Source organism: Manis pentadactyla, chromosome 2 (assembly GCF_030020395.1).
Source record: "Manis pentadactyla isolate mManPen7 chromosome 2, mManPen7.hap1, whole genome shotgun sequence".
In the NCBI taxonomy this organism is placed as follows: domain Eukaryota; kingdom Metazoa; phylum Chordata; class Mammalia; order Pholidota; family Manidae; genus Manis; species Manis pentadactyla.
Window position 1 is genome coordinate 233,407,948 of NC_080020.1, and position 16,387 is coordinate 233,424,334.

Below are 16,387 nucleotides of genomic sequence, written 5' to 3' on the forward strand. Positions count from 1 at the left end.
GAGCCCCAATTTATGGATGGGTAAATTGAGGCACAGGCCTAGTTCATGCATTAATGAGTGGAGAGCCAAACTTGTGTGATCTGACTTGGACATCTATTCTCTTAGTCACCAAGAACGTACCATCCCATGAGGTTCTACTGTGTATTTCTGACATACAAGGTGTATACATACATATGCATATATTATGTATATGTTTGCGTGTAATATGTAAAATGATCATCAGATGCCTTCATGCACATTAAATAGGAAAAAGAACTTGCAGGTAACTCTGCAGCGAAGTGTCATTCTCAGGATGGCTGGGTCACTGGATGCCAGATTTGGGCAGATGATCTAAGGGAAAGCTGAGCGGAGATAACACATGACGCGTCACTGACCACGTCCCTCCTCTCCCTGCCTCTCACTCAGGGAACAGAGGAAGGAATCCCAGATGAATTTAGTCTTAACCATTTTTTAAAACTTTATGTCTGTCCACCAATATACGAAATTCACAGTTTTAATATTCTACTAACATACCTCTTCGGCATGATGTGAAAAATAACATCTAATCGTACTTGCATTTGCCTTCTAATCCTTCCAGCTTCTGACTGTCGCTCGCCGCACCCCGGCTGACGTTGTTTCCGTGGCATTTCATCTGCTCTGCGGGTGCTCGTCCCCGGGGTGGCTGTCCAGGGGTGGCTGTTCCTCTGGCTTTTCTTCTGATCGTCTTGGTGGTGGTTCTTGGGCCTGAGGCCCCACTGGTGCTCCTCTGCAGTCCTCCGTTGTCACTGGGGTCTCCGGTAGCACACGGGTATGTTTGCTTTCTAGAATGTCATGCGGTTCTTTTTCTTGTTTTCAGTAAACAAAATAAAACACAATCGCCAATAAACACGGTAGCCATCTAACCAATGTGCAATAAATCATAAAATGACAAACGCTGTTACTGTGTCATTGATTTCACGGTGACAGTGATAACAGTAATAAAAACAATTTTCACTTAGGGTATTGCACTTACAATGTGCTTTTATATATATTATATATTATCACTTTCAGTCTCATTTGGCAATGAGATCTCAAACAAGCATAAAATAGGCAGGACAGAAGAGACCCCAGGAGAAGCAAGGATAAAAGATGTGCCAAGTATCAATTAAACAGATACAATCTGTTAGTTGCTTAAAAAGTGAAAATCCGTAGGAAAGACTCTTCCCTTTGGGAGTCCTGAGGAAGGCACTTTCAGCAGCATGAAAGGACTCGGGGCCCGGCGGTCCAGAGGCACCTCCCTCCGGAAGAGGCCCCGACACACGCAACAGCCGGGAGGGCACAGGCAGGCCGTCTTGTGCTCACCAACCTGCCCCGACCTCCCCTGCTCTCAGGAGCACCGTTTGGCCCAGGGAATCCAGGGCTCCCCCTGAACTGCCGAAGCACCACGGGAAATAACATGTGGGTGGGCATCTTCAGCAAGAGGCCCCACAGAACCTGCGAGAAGCCGGGTCCCTGACTGCGCCACCTGCCTGCTACCGTCCCTCCAAGCCTACTCTTCCTCTGGTCTGCAGAAGCCATGCACCCCAATCCAGAAACCCCACCACCAGCCTCATCGCCATCGCCACTGGCACCTCCATCCTGCGGCCGAGCCTGGTGCCCTCCCGGAGGTCTGTCCTGCCCCGGGCAGCCCCACCTGGCCCCGCCCGCACACCTGACAGAAAGCTGTGGTGCAGGGGGTGCTCCACCTCTGTGCCCTGATGGCAGAGTGACCACCTTCCCACATAGATTGGGTCATATCATCTCCCTGCTTTAACACCGTCCACAGGATAAGGACCAGACCCTAAGGAGGACACGCAAGGGCACAGCATCGACGGCCAGTGGACCAAGGCTGTGCCCCCCTCCCTGGGGCAGAGTGCCAGCCTGCAGGGGCGGCAGTCGGGGGTGGGGGTCTAGTTCTGACCGAAGGGCTGAGGTGGGTGACCTGCCACCCTCTGGGCCTACGTGGCTAATGTCTGATGGAACCTGCCCCTCACTCCCCCAATCCCGGAGCAAACTCAAGGGCCAATGTGGAAAATAGCAGCCTAAGTAAATTGAGGATCCCCGAGTCACCGCCAGGAGGAGAAGTCACTCCCAGCCCACAGGGCGCGGCGGTCGGGCTGCTCGCTGATGGTGGGAAGCCCCTGCATGGCGGGGGTGCCCTCACCACGGCTCGGCAGAGCCTGCTCCCCCCACCGGCACACAGGGCCTGCAGGGCTGCCGGTGTCTGTGTTTCCACCTTCCCCCTCTCCCAGCTGCGCCCCTCCCAGTGCACCACCAGCATCGGCCCACACTCGCTGCCCCTTTGCCCAGCGCCCCTCAGCACTGCCTACTGGGCAACTTCCCACCGGGCCCCCGCAATCCACTGAGCGATCTCCGCCTTTACGAGGTCTGTAAACCCCTGCAGCCTCTCTCCCGGGCACAGGCAGCTGTTTACCTCTCAGGAAGTTTCTAACGAGTCCAGTACAAACCTGTGTGTGTCTATCCATCTGCGCCCAAAGCCCTGTACACCTGCCCTTCTTTAGAACAGAGACACTGACGCTGCCCTGTCTCCAGCACGGAACTGGCAGTGCGGTACCATTCTGTTCTGTTTTTAAAGAATGACGGAGCAACGTGGGAGCCCCGGGCCCTCCACCTACTTCAGAACCATCTTGGACAAGTCACCTCACTTTCTGAGTTTCAGTTATGCCTTTCTCAAAAATAGGAGTAAAGTATGGGTCTTTAAAAATGTAGGATTACAGGGAAAAGTGAATGGAAGCATACCGTGGGCTGTAAAGGTTGAGATGTACATGTTATGATGCTCATTATGATCACATAAAAGTTAAATAGTGAAAAATGGAGGGGGCACAAGTATAGAAGAAAACCTCAAAACCATCACAAGGTAGCATAGGAGTAAATGCCGAGTGAGGGGCAGGGGCTGTGAGGGCTGCAAGGGTGGGAGCTGCCTGCGTGAGCCCCAGAACTCGCTGCTCGGCACTAGCTAAGCACCCACTCCTGCAGGCAGCCAGCCATGCTTCTCTGAGCAAAGCCTGCCTGTCCCCCCAGACGACCGGCAACGTGGAGGCAGTGACCGCCTTGCTAATGTTTGTTTCTCAAATGCCAGCTCAGCCTAGCACATGGAAGAACTCGGAGAATATTTGGTAAGTGAGAGAATAATAGAATCAATAACGAATGAAGGGGCAGGCCCTAGTCCCGCATATAAAGCCTCCCAGGATCATATAAAATTCAAATATGCAAAATTAAAAACAGAATTAAGATATTAAAGAATGTTTACATGAATAAGATAGTACCATAAAATGTAATTTAAAATCACATTGAATATTACTAAAAAGTAAAATAATGGGTCCTATATCCATATACAATAAACTGAATCTCCAAAACCTCTGAGTTCTGCCTTTTAAATGCAATCGCCCGTGAGATTTTCATGGCCCTGCGTACATGCCCTCTACGCCCTCTTTCAGGGCTGAGCCCATAAGCCAACAGGCCTGTATAATGGGCTGCGACATTGGTATCACGGCACCTATTTGTCTGCGGTCTCCTCTCTGAAACCTGGACTTCTCATCACAAGTTTCAAGAGTTTTATTTTTTTCTCTTCTCTACTTTTTTTTTCCCTACAAAATATTATAAAGGTAAATGCAGTCAAAATATGAAAATAACTGCATGACTGAACAATGAGAAGCCCACCTGAACTGAACTGTTGCTGACAGCACCACAAAGCAGTGTATCCGACCATTGCATGTTGACTGGCCTAGAAACTGTGCCGCACACAATGTGGCTTAGAGGGATCAGTGCACAGCCACAAGAGGGTGAGCAGTTTGTCAGATGACACAAATGGAAGGCCACCAGTCCGTGGAAAGGCGGGAGGGCACCAAGGGCAGGGGGCAGTGAATGAAGCGAGGGGACGTTTCAGTGGAAGCCCACAAATGGGAAAAGTGAGCACAGAGCCGTCACCCGCCTGTGTCACAACGTCCCACAAGTGCTCATCGATGATTTACTCTCTTACCAGGAACCGGAACCACTTCATTCTTGCAGAGGTTCTCGAGAGGTGCTAAACAGAAGGAAAAGTCCAGATATTAATAAACTGACTTACATACCATGAGGTTTGGATCTAAGGTCTCTCGCTGAAGGAGTTACTGGAATGCAGTCAAGTTGACTTATTTGGAGAGATTTTAGGGCCAATTTTGGTAAAAGTATAGTCGTGCTTTATTATACAGGAAGTCATGCCAACATTATGCAGACTAGCTTCTGAGATTGCAGGGCAACTGGGAGAATTTTTATCTTCTTACTTTTCTTCCGCTGAGAAAAAAGCATATTTTCATTAAGGTGTTTTGTGTTTTTTTTTTTTAATCCTTCCTCATGCAGTCTCACTGTGGGCAGTCGGGGGCATAGGGTGGCATTTCCCTTGCTCCACACAAAATTAGTAAGTAGCAGTATCTCCAGTTACACCAGTCAGTGAACTGTAAAGAGCAGGTGCTGGGTACACCCTACAAACCACCAGAAATGCACACCAACTCAACGCAGACAGCAGCTGCTTTTCAAAAACCTCAATAGTAAATAGCAATAAAAATAGAATATTTAGTCTATGATGAAAAATACTACCACTGGAAATATATAATTTCCATCGATACTTGCAAGATCCAACACTAATCCACACAGCGTAAACAAATGCGATCAAACCGCTGCCGATCGGCCCCATTTAACATCTTATCTGATAATTCTGCTTTGATTTCAGGTATTTTGAAGTTCAGGAGACTCTGCCAATTCACTGACATAGCATGAAAATATTTGTTCTATTATAAATACATGCTCCTAGGCATATCTGTGTCAGGGTTTTCCACCAGTATAATTAACACGGAAATATTTTTGCTAATAAGCACTTCAGTTAAATTGAACTCAGGAGCCAAAAAAATTAGACTGAAGCTGTTCTGAAGACCCTGACATTTTGGCAAGTGAGATGAAAAAGAGGTTCAAGAGCATCTCGGGGAGCTGACAGTCACTGGAGAAGAAATTTGAGAAGCTGTTAGAGGAGTTGATTGGAGATGTTAAACTGCCAGCAGCAGCAAGCCGGAGAATCTGAAAACTGGGGCAGAGAGAAAAATGAACTAGAATGAAAAGTTTCAAGAGACGGCTGGTTTGGATGACAGTTGTCGGAGGTCAGAGGCCACCAAGAATCAGACTTAAGCACAACAGCTGGAGGAGGTCAGAACGACCACGGCCTTTGCCCACAAGAATTCCACCGCTTGTCCATTTTAAAGTAGGATGTGATCCGCACATGTTGTAGGTACTGTATTCAGCACTTGCTTTGAAACCCAGTTTTCATTTTCACTTATTTTTTGTGACTGCGAGAATGCACAGCAGCTGCTAGTCATGAATTCAGACGTCAGGCTCAAATTTGTGAAAATAAACTGAACATTTTGGTTTAAAGTATAATTCATTTTGAAAAATTAGAAGCCCAAAGTTAGACAGTATTTAATTTTTGTATTTGATAACTGTTACCTAGGCATCTGATTTCCCTGTGGGCCAGAATGTTTTTAAATAAATCAGCAAAAACATTTACCAAGTCCTTATAGAGGGTTACAAAGGAAACCAAAAAGTAGTTTGAAGTCATAAAATCATGGATGGTGGCTCGAAGGATTTCTGTCCATCCAGGGACCTAGAATAATGTTAACCTGTGAGCTCTCCTGCAACCAGTAGGGATATATGTTACTCTTACAATAATTTTAGTTTTTTTATATTCAAACGTGCTTATCAGAAAATCTGTAAAACATAAAAAAAAATAAAATGGAACTCGGTCTCAGTCACAGACTCGCCACATGCTGCTGTGAGTTGTAACGCAGACGGAGTCTGGTGGCAGGACAGACCGGACCTCCGATCTTACTTCCTTAGGGTGAACGTCCAGATGCGGCCTGCTGGGTCAGAGGCACACTCGCTTTGTGCCTGTGAGCAGGTGGCCCACTGCACACCTCCACCTCTGGGACGGCCTCCCAGCCGCCCCCCAGGGGCTGGCTGCGGCTTGCTCCCCGTCGCCTTCTCCAGACTTGCTCCCCGCCTCCTCCCTACAGCCTGCAGCGTCTTTGCAGTTCAAGTCCTCAGACGGTCCTCGCCCTCAGAAGAGGAGTCTGCCCTCTCCTGCACCCGAGTCCCTTGGCTCATCTGCCTACAGGGCAGCCCCATCGCAGTCCTTGGGCATCTCAGCCACTGGGGACAAACTTCCCATCATGGCTGCTCAGTCCCTTGGCCTCCTCACATCCACTGACCCTGTTCTCTGTCCTGCTCCCAGGCCCTGCCCTGGACCCTGAGATTGGGGTTCCTCACAGTAGTCCACTGAGGAAAAACTGTTTCTTTTAACTTTTTATTTTGCAATACTTTTTGGTTTACAGGAAAGTCGTCAAGATGGTCGAAGAGGTCCATATATGATTCCAGGTAAACATCTTACCTAACCATGGTGCATCCACGAACTAAGACTGACACTCAGATGACACTATTAACTACAGACTTTATTTGTATTTCGGTAGCGTTCCCACTCATGTCCAGGACCCAGATCAGGGCAGCACGCTGCACTGAGCCGGACGTCTCCCAGTCTCCCCTGGACAGTTTCTCAGTCTCTCCTGATTTCTCATGACCCTGATGCTTTTGAAGAACACTGACTAGGTATTTCGTAGAACGCCCCTCAATCTGGGTGTGCTCAATATTTTCTCATGAAAGGACTGGGGTTGTGGATTCGGGGGAGCAATGCCAGAGAGATGAGGACCCCCTTCACTGTACCGGAGCCTCGTCATATCCACGGCACTCTGTCACGGCTGATAGGGACCTTGATCACTCGGTGGGTAGGCCCATCAGATTTCTCCACTGTGAAGTTTTCTTACAAAGATGGAAAATCAATGGTCTTGGTCCTTATCTTTTATTTTAAATATGAAAAAAATAAGACCCAGAGAAGTCTTCAGAGGAGTGCTGGGCACAGTCGCCTGTGCCCTCCCACAAGTGGGCCTCAACTCCCTCAGAAGAGAAGGTGCAAAGGAGACGGGCAGGCTGGCCGTTGGACCTTTCAGGCCCTTTCCTAGTCGAAATTTCAGTCGTGTCAGAAGCTATTTATTCTTCCTTTCCTCACACTGATAACAACATACCAGAGTCTAATTCGAAAGGAATAATAGCTAATTTTGCCACTGGTGCCATGCCTCTGAAATTGGCCCAGAACTAGATGTGTGTCAAGTGGCACAGACAGGAGTGCATTCCCGACCGGGCACTGTTGGCTGATGTTCTGGCCTGCTTGGCACACAGGAACCATGAAATGTCACCTAGAGGACGGAGGTGGCTGGAGATGGAGCACACTGATAAAGGCCCGATAGGCAGAAAGGGCCCCAGCCAAGCCAAGGGGTGACGACCGCTCTGACAACACCCGCGGGCAGATGCGGAGAACGCATCACCTCACCTTTGCAGATGGTCTTAGAGTTTTCAATACACCTTTAGGTCACCTCTCTCGTTTGGCACCACAGCAGGCAGGTGCTACAGACTCTGCAGACCAGGAAATAAAGTTCATAGAGGTCAGGGGACGAGCTCTGAGTCCACGGACAGCCAGGGGGCAGGGCGCATACTTGCCCCCGAACCCTACATCCTCTACACGTACCCCTGCACATGTGGGTGAACTGAATGAGTAAGGTTCATTTTAATGCTCAGTTCCTCTGATTAACATTTTGCTTCTCCTTTTCAATTCTCAAATGTGTTCAAAGCAAATTTTATAGAACTACATATTAACATCCTCCTTCCAACTTTGATTTAATAATAAGAACTTCTCCAGGACCATTTTGGAGGTGCACTGTCTAGAACGAAGAGAAAGCCTGCACCTTGTTTTTATGGCTACAGGAAGGCAAAGGGCACCAGCCCTGGTCATGCACCCCATGCGTAAAGCGCATGGCCTTCCACACTGAAGGGAAGCTGCTATACAAACCCAACTTGTTTTATAGTCACTAGGAAACAACTTCGAGGATCCTCAAAAGGTGGTTTAATCAGGCCCAGGTTATTCACCCTAAGAGAGTGGAGGGGCATCAGAGAGGTGAGGTGCTGTGCAGGAAATGCATTCTAGCACAAGAAGAGAAGTTGCTGGTTCTCAGGAATAGGTTATGTTCGGCAGTAAGGGAGTATCTAAGAAGGAAAAGGCATAGTGACCAGTTTCCTGCAGAAGCCTTTGGGTCACATTCTAACAGCAATGAGGCTGGGTTCAGAGCTCACACCCCCAGCCAATTAAAGCCAATCACACCGCGTAGCCCCAGTGACCGCTGAGCGCCGTTCCCCATGGCTGCTGCCCCGGCACCACCCTCCGGACTCTCTGCCCAGCCTCAGCACCAGCCGTGGCACCAAGGGACGGGCAGCTGTCCGCACACTCTCTCCAGTCCAGCGAGGACCTTGGAAGAGTCAGGCCCCGTGACAAGTTGCAGCAGACCCGGGAATCAAAGTGAGTGTCTGGTACACTGAGCGCCCAGCGCCCCTGCGACACATCTGAGTGGACACCAGCCCGGGATAGTGGGGCCGGGCTGCCGCCGGGTCCTCGGACACAGGCACAGGGCTCACTCTCCTCAGCACCACACTCCATCCTAGGCGTCATTTTTTATCTAAGTAAAAGGTCACCAAATATCACCAAATGGATTTGCCAAAAATTAAACATCTCAAATAACAGCACTCATAATTTATAGCACCCAAAGAAACACCAACTGGCTAAGCTATTGCCTAAAATATCTTGTGCGACTGCATGCTGACGGGTGTCTGGGGCAGGGCCCGAGCCCCCAGGCCAGTGGGAACCATCTGGTTTTCTTCCCGTCTTCCTTATCCTCGGGTGAATCAGATGCACATTCAGTAGAGAAACGTTCTGCGTGGCTGACGTGGGCAGCGGCCGGCCGGGGCTGCGTCACGAGCCTCCATGGCATTACCAGGGGTCCACTGCTCCTTCCCCGCACCTGCTCACCAACCGCCATTTCTCAAAGAGAGGGACCCCCATTCACGAGGGAAGCTGAGACTCCAGGTTAATTTCACACTATGGTGTAAATATCTCAGAGCAGCTCCCGGGAGCAGAGGCCTTATCCACCTTATAGGAAGAGAAGAAAGTGGGGGGAAGATTCCCAAAGGGGTAGGGGTGGGGAGGATGGGCCTGAGGGCGCTGAGAGCCCTGAGACCGAGGGCCACCACTCTGCTTGGGGTCACCTGTCTGCTTGGGGTCACCTGCCTGCTTGGGGGTCACCTGCCTGCTTGGGGGTCACCTGTCTGCTTGGGGCCACCACTCTGCTTGGGGACACTCTGAAGAAAATCAGAAAAACAGCAGGAAAATGAAGAGAAGCTTGGGTCAGGCAAGCAAGTCTCCCAGCTTTACCTTAAGATATAAAATGAAAATTTAAAAATAAGCCATGATGATTAATTTTGTTGGAGCAAGCTGTCACTGCCAGTCAAAAGAAGCTGTCAAAACAGACAGCACTTGAAAGCACGGCAGAGCCATCATGTGCTTTTGAACTAAAAATGTGTTGATCGAAAAGGCAAGTCGGTCACTGGCCACGAGTCCCCACACGTTATAAGGATGCACGCGTCTTGCCTGCTAGACCTAAAGCCTCCCCAACTGTTAGCAGCCCTTTGAGTGACAATCAATAACAGGTCATCACAAAGCCAAGCTAATTTGTGAGCAAAAACAATGGTACAAATTCATCTTTCAGCAATTCCTGAGTTGCCAGATTGACTAAAATCATAGCAAAAAAAAGAAAGACAACATCTAACAAAGTCTTCAAGCAGAGTGAAAATGTGCCTGACTGCTATGCCTCGTGATTCTGATGCTCACAGAACCCAAAGGGACTGAGCCGAGGGGACCCACAGCCAGAGCCCCGGGCACTGGGCAGCCTATTCTTGTTCCTGCGACTTTGCCCAGGGACTGTGAATACCTTGAAGCAAAGTAAAGCAGTTTGAAAATCACAGTGGCAAAAAAAAATAATAAGTCTTTTTTCCTGATTCTTCTGTTCCTCCTCTTTGAATATCCCTCCACTTCCCAATTCTCAAAAACAAACAAAAATAACTACAACTGAACACAGCCAAAAAATGACTCACACTGAGAATAAAAACTTATTACTGCCTTGAATTAAACTTCCGGGACTTAAAATTATCTTTCTCTCAGAAAAATGAAAGTTGAAAACCTTCATGAAATACAAGAACGCACTGCAGTGTTCTGGAAACAAGTGTTGCAACTGGGAAGAATTCCAGGATTTTTAAGCACCTGACTCTATGGATGTTGGCAGGATGGATGGCCACTAACAGCCATAAGCATTCAGAGGGAAATGTAACATTTTTTAAAGGTGGTGTGAAATGGGCTATTCCCTTCTCCCTAATAAATCTTTGTGTTGGGCCACAGTTTCTGGTGGCCTCAGATTGGCTGGTTAGCTCCAGCAGCCCTACAGAACGGACCTGAATGACAAACTGCCCGGAGACCCTCAAGGCTATAAGTGAACCACAGAGTTCTGGGGTAGAGCTGACCCAGAGGTAACCTGGCCACTCGGAACCACCTGCAGGGTCGTCAAGTCCCTCATAGCCCCTCCTCAGGCGACTCGGTGCTGACAGTGTGGATGGGGCCCCCAGCAAGCCCACACGTAAGCGCCAGCCCCGAGGCTGGGCTGCCCCCCTGCACCCAGCACGCAGCCTCACTGTCCGTGTGGTCAGAGAGGGGGGAGAAATGGATGTGCTTGAATTTCTGCTTTCCGCTGTCACCTCTGTCACCAAGGACAGGAGAGGTGACCGTCCTGTTTTCTCCTCTGGAAAATGAGGATCATCACCTGGCAAGGCTGTTAAAGTGAAAATAAAAATCAGAAGGAAATGTCTATGAAGGGATTGAGGAAATTGCATATTTTTTAATTATTACTACAGCAGATGGCTGAACTTAAGGCTCAATAAAAGCCTGTAGCTTTTAATGGGATTTTTTTTTTAAGTACTCAAGACCTTACTGGCAGGGAAGGGCACAGGAGGGCTGCAGAGAAGATGGGTCCGACCCACTGAGAGGCCCTCTGGCGAGCGGCCACCTGAAGAGCATCCTTCAATTAAAAACCCAGGAGCAAATGCAAAGAGAAGCAGTGGTCAGGCGCACATTCTAGTCGACAAGATTCTGAGTTGACACTTGCATCAGAGACAGACTTGGGGTGGATGGGGCAGTCCTTCCTGGTCAGGAGGGCAGTTTGGGGCCCACATGTATGTGTGGTGCAAACACTGTCTTTGTGTTTTCATCTCTGGGGTATGCACATTATAGAGCTCTTTTCTTAAAACACAGAAAGCTTCTCTGATCATCTTGTTGGTGTCTATCATACTGAATGATGATTTTTCTGTTAAGTTACCAGGAAGAGTAGAAAATCAGAAGGTAGACATTCCCCAGCATCCAGTGGAAATCCTACGTCCACAGCATCCAAAGGGAATCCTATTTCCTCAGCATCCAGTGGAAATGGTTGTTGAAAAATTCAATTGAGGGGATATCAACAATTACAATGGAAGTTTAAAGTTGAAATGCAGACACCCTGATAGAGGGCCAGTCCCGGGTAAACCTGTTTCCCTGCTGGCCCACAGATGAGAAATGACGGGAAAGGTCACCTGCACAAGGACCTCTCACTACTGTCTGGAAGCCTGGCAGCCAGCGCCCTCCCTCACCCAGCCCCGCGGGTCCCAGGGCCGACACTCTCCGGCTCCGGGCTGGCTCTGCCTTCCAGCACCCGAGGTCCCTGGGCTCTCACATCCACATGCAATTCTCAAGATGTCTTTTCCCTTCAAGGTGCCCTCAGGGTTATTTTTATCTGACTTTAACTGTAGATAAATGTCAAGATTAGTCAGCTAGTGAGAGGTGGCAGGTGACAGCCTGCCCAGGGACCACCTCCCTCCAGCTGGTGCAGCTCCCTTCAGCCTCCCCTGAGGCAAACACATCCCGACTGACCGTCATTCCTCAAGGGGAGCGATGCTCAGGCCCTTACACGCGGGGTCAGGGAGGGAGGGGCAGCAGACAGCACCGGGTGATCCTCACTGCCGGGCGACCTCACAGGACTCCGCTAGCCCATAGGATCTTAATCACATGCTTCAAAAAGAAAAAGGGCTGCAGGTGTTTTGTTTGGGGACTAAATTACATCCAAAGAGCAGAGCACAAAAGTTATTGATAAAGATCTGACACAGTTCAAGGCTGTGGAATGATCCATAGGGCTTTCCACCCCTACCCGTGGGTAGGAGACCTTCAGGCCTCGGAAGATGCCCTGTGAGTAAGTTCTGGCCATGACATTACAAGTTCACTGACAGAGGAAACAACCATGTGACCTTGGGAGGTATACCCACCCTCTCTATGCCTCAGTTTCCTCATCTGTAAAATATCCAACTTACACAATAAAAAGTTAATATGTCCTCAGGATTTTTACGACTGGCAAGGCATTTCCAAAGCATCCTGTCATTTGATACTGCAATCAGGTTCCCACTCCTCACAGCCCATATGTCACAACAGAAAGGTACAGACACGGAAACCCTTTGTAAACTGCTTTCAAAACTGCAAATCTAAAGAATTACAATTATAAATAAACAGAAAAGGTTATAATTTGATGGCATTATTATGCGTTTTTTTACAGGGGGCAGAAAAGGGATGGTGGGCAAGAAGTAAGACTCTCTCTCTATTGAGTGTTCTTTGCATATTTTAACTATATTTCAAGAGACAAATTAGACTACCTGTTTATAATAGGTTCATACAAGTGTCCTCACTCAAAGCTAAATTAGTATAGAATGTACACATTTCTATTTCTTCAACATCTATCTACATGACATACATTTTTTGTGTGTGTTGTGTCTTAAGGGAAAACTTTCCTTAAAAGACATTCGTGAATTGTCTTCCTGAAATAGAACCATCAATGTTAGTGGCTGGGACTTTTATCTCTGAACTATAGACAAGAGTCCTCAGGAGTAGAATGCTCAGCTTCAGCTGGACCCTGAGAACTGAGGTTTACAACAAAGGTTAGTCTACTGGAGATAGTGATGCACCCAACAATGATTTCCCAAAACATGACAGCCTGTGCTGGAAGGCCACCCACCTCTCCGTGCTACAGCAAGGACCAGTCTTAACCTAGCTGGCCTGTGGGTCCAAGGATAAATGAAGCCCACAGATCACTGCCCACTAGATAAGCTCCCCTAGTCTGGCCTCAGGGTCCAGCCCCAGTTGGTCGGACTCTGAACTCTGAGAAGCTCAGGGACCAAGCTGGACGCCGGAACCTAAGGGTGCAGTTCACACTGATCTCCATGGGTTGCTCCAAGCCCCCCACCACCATCTTGTCCCCCCAAACGTTTCCCATATCAAAAACAATCCAGCTCCACCTTGGAATGTAAAAAACTACAAAGAGAATCACCCCATCCTAATAACAAGAAATGGCCAGATAAGCTGCAAAAGTATAACCTTCTTGAGCTCCTCTGGCAGTGGAGAGCACAGGGCAACCAGCAAGCCTGGAATCTCAGGACAGACAGACCCCACTGAGAAGATGCAGGGGCTGAGCTCTGGCTTCCCTGGGGCAAGGACCCCCAAATAAGCAGCAAAAAGATTTCAGCCCAAAGTTTTAGTGAGCGTAGGCAAGCATGAGAGCATGCAGCCAGGGCTCCCGGGACAGATGGCTGGTTCTACACCAAGGGCAGAGAAAGCGCAGGTGAGCCTGGAGCAACTGGCAATAATAGAAACAGAGGAGGTTCTTAAATAACAAAGCATGTCAAAGGAACTTGCCAAAGGGACCCAGAAGTCAAGCTGAAAGAATTCCAATGGCCAAAAGGGGAACAATTAGAACAACAAAATAAATAATATAAAATTACATTACAACTAAAGTAGAAAACAAACATATAGGAGTGCATAACGAAATGCATAACTGGTTCAATAAATAAATAAACCAGAGATAAGAAGCAAATATTCCTCACAGGAGAATTCCAAAAACAGACATACAGATTAAGTTCCCCTCCTGCAGGTAGTGGTCAATTCCCACCCTCCCTCGTTAGGAGGCTAACCTTACTGACTTACTCTCAACAAAGAAGAGTAAGGAAGCGGTAAGTGAGGAATCCAATGAACACCACCTTAACCAGGTATTGAAGCTTACTCTTATTAGGGATGTCATGTGGATGTCCCTTGATGTGATGTAATAAGAACACTTCATCTCTGCGGCATTCCTCCTGAAACCCCATACAAGTCTGATCACAAGAAAACATCACTGGGGACATTTTATGAGGCCTGCATTGCCCTGATATCAAAATCGAACAAGAAATACCAGTTACAAGCAAAGAAAGCTGTACTCTAATAACCTCCTTGAAAACAGAGACAAGGATCCTTCACAAAATATTAACATGCTGAATCCAACTATATATATAAAGAAATATAATACACCATGACCAAGAGGGGTCTATGCAAGGAAAGCAATCTAGCTGAACATTGGGAAATCAATCAACTCAATTCAATATCTCAACAGACTAAAAAAGAAAACCACAGGTTTACCTCAATAGATGCAGAGAAATCAAATGATAAAATCCAGCATCCATTCATGGTAAAACTTGCAGCAAATGAAGAATACAAGGTAACTTTCTCAGTCTGATAAATGACAACTACAAAAAAATGTGTATGAATGTATATTAATCACATATACATAAATATAAACATACATGTATACATACACATACACATAGTTTACACTTAGTAATGAAAGTCTGAAGGTTTCCCCTTAAGATCAAGAGGAATTCAAGCACATGTGTTCTCACCACTCCTCGTCAACATACACTGGAGGCCCTAGCCAGTGTAATAAGGTAAGAATAAGAAATAAAGGCATCCATATAGGAAAGGAAGAAATAATATGGTCTTGATTCACAGACAATATGATTGTCTAAGTAGAAAATCCCAAAGAATCTATAAAAAGCTACTAGACCTAAGGAGTTTATTAAGATTTCAGAACACAGGTCAATATACAGAAATCAGTTGTTTTTCTATATATTAGTAACAAACAATCATAATTTAAAATTTTAAGTGCCATGTACAATAACTCCAAAAACAAAACAAAATACTCATGCATAAATATAATAAAACATGTGCAAGATCAGTAGGCTGAGTACTAAAAAAACTGATTAAAAAAATCAGAAACCTAAATAAATGGAGAGACAGACTATGTTCATGGAATATCATAGTCAATATTATTAATACACACATTCTCTCCAGATTGACCTTTAGATCAATGCATTCCCAGTCATTTCCACTAGGATTTCTACAGATATCAACAAATTGAGTCTAATATTTATTTGGAAAGACAGACAATGCAAAAGAACCCAAAATAATGTTGAAAAGGAAGATAAAATTGGAGGTCCCATAATCTGAGTTCAAAACCACAGTAATCAAGAAAGTTGAGGTATTGGTAGAAAGACAGACACAGAGCAATAGAAGAGAATACTGGGTCCAGAAAAGCCCAACCCATGTATGGTCAGTTGACTATAAAAAATGTGCAAAGAAACGTAATACGGAAAGGCAGTCTTTTTAACAAATGGTGCAGGAACAATCAGCCACATGCAAAACATAAAAAAATGAACCCATTCCTACATTGGAGCACATAAAAATTAACTCAAAGTGGATCCAAAAATAAATGTAAAACATAAACCTTCAAGAGTAGAATAAAACATATAAGAAAATCTTTGAGACTTTCAGTTTGGCATAGAATTCTCAGATATAAAATGAAAAGCGCAATCCATAAAAGAAAAATTGATAAATTGGACTTCATCAAAACCAGAAACTTCTGCTCTTCAAAATATGTTAAGAAAATGAAGAGACAAGCCACATACTGGGAAAAAGTATTTCAAAACACATATCTGATAAATAATTTATAACTAGAATACATAAACAACTTTCAACACTCAGTAAAAAGAAAGCAACAGTCCAATTAAAAAAATGGAGGCAAAAGATCTGAATAGACCCATCCTCAAAGAAGATACAGGACAGCTAATGAGCGTGGAAAGATACTGAACGTGATTCATCAGGAGGGAAATACAAAGAAAAATCACAAATGAGGCGCCACTACAAAACAAATGACTAAGTACTTTTTATAAGTGGGGCTGTCAGACAGCACAGCTGCTTTGTGGAAGTGTGCAGTTTCTTTATTTAACAAGGTGAAACACGCTTTCACCCCACGGCCCCCCAGCCCCACTGGAAAGTGTTGACCCCTCAGTAAATAAATGTTCACAGCTGCTCTTCTCAGCATTTCCACAAACCCGGGACCACCCAGAAGTCCTTCGGCTGGGGGACACATGCAGTGGTCCCCTCACAGACTGGCTTCTACTCGGCAGATAAAAGGCACAACTGGTTGTGCCCTCAAAAGGAGGGACCCCAGTAAGGAAAAGGCTGCTCAGAAGAGGA

At 46.6% G+C, this 16,387-nt stretch overlaps 1 protein-coding gene across 1 annotated transcript in view; it reads right to left on the reverse strand.

The window, feature by feature from the left end:
* Positions 1–226: 226 nt before the first annotated feature.
* Positions 227–16,387, reverse strand: part of DCDC2C (doublecortin domain containing 2C) — a 98,444-nt gene continuing 82,283 nt past the window's right edge. Inside the window, exons 10-11 of the mRNA XM_057497579.1 lie at positions 3,998–4,042; positions 227–824 (exon numbers count right to left, since the gene is read on the reverse strand). Coding sequence (XP_057353562.1) covers positions 801–824; positions 3,998–4,042 — 69 coding nt within the window. The 3' untranslated portion in view covers positions 227–800. The remainder of the gene's footprint in view (positions 825–3,997; positions 4,043–16,387) is intronic.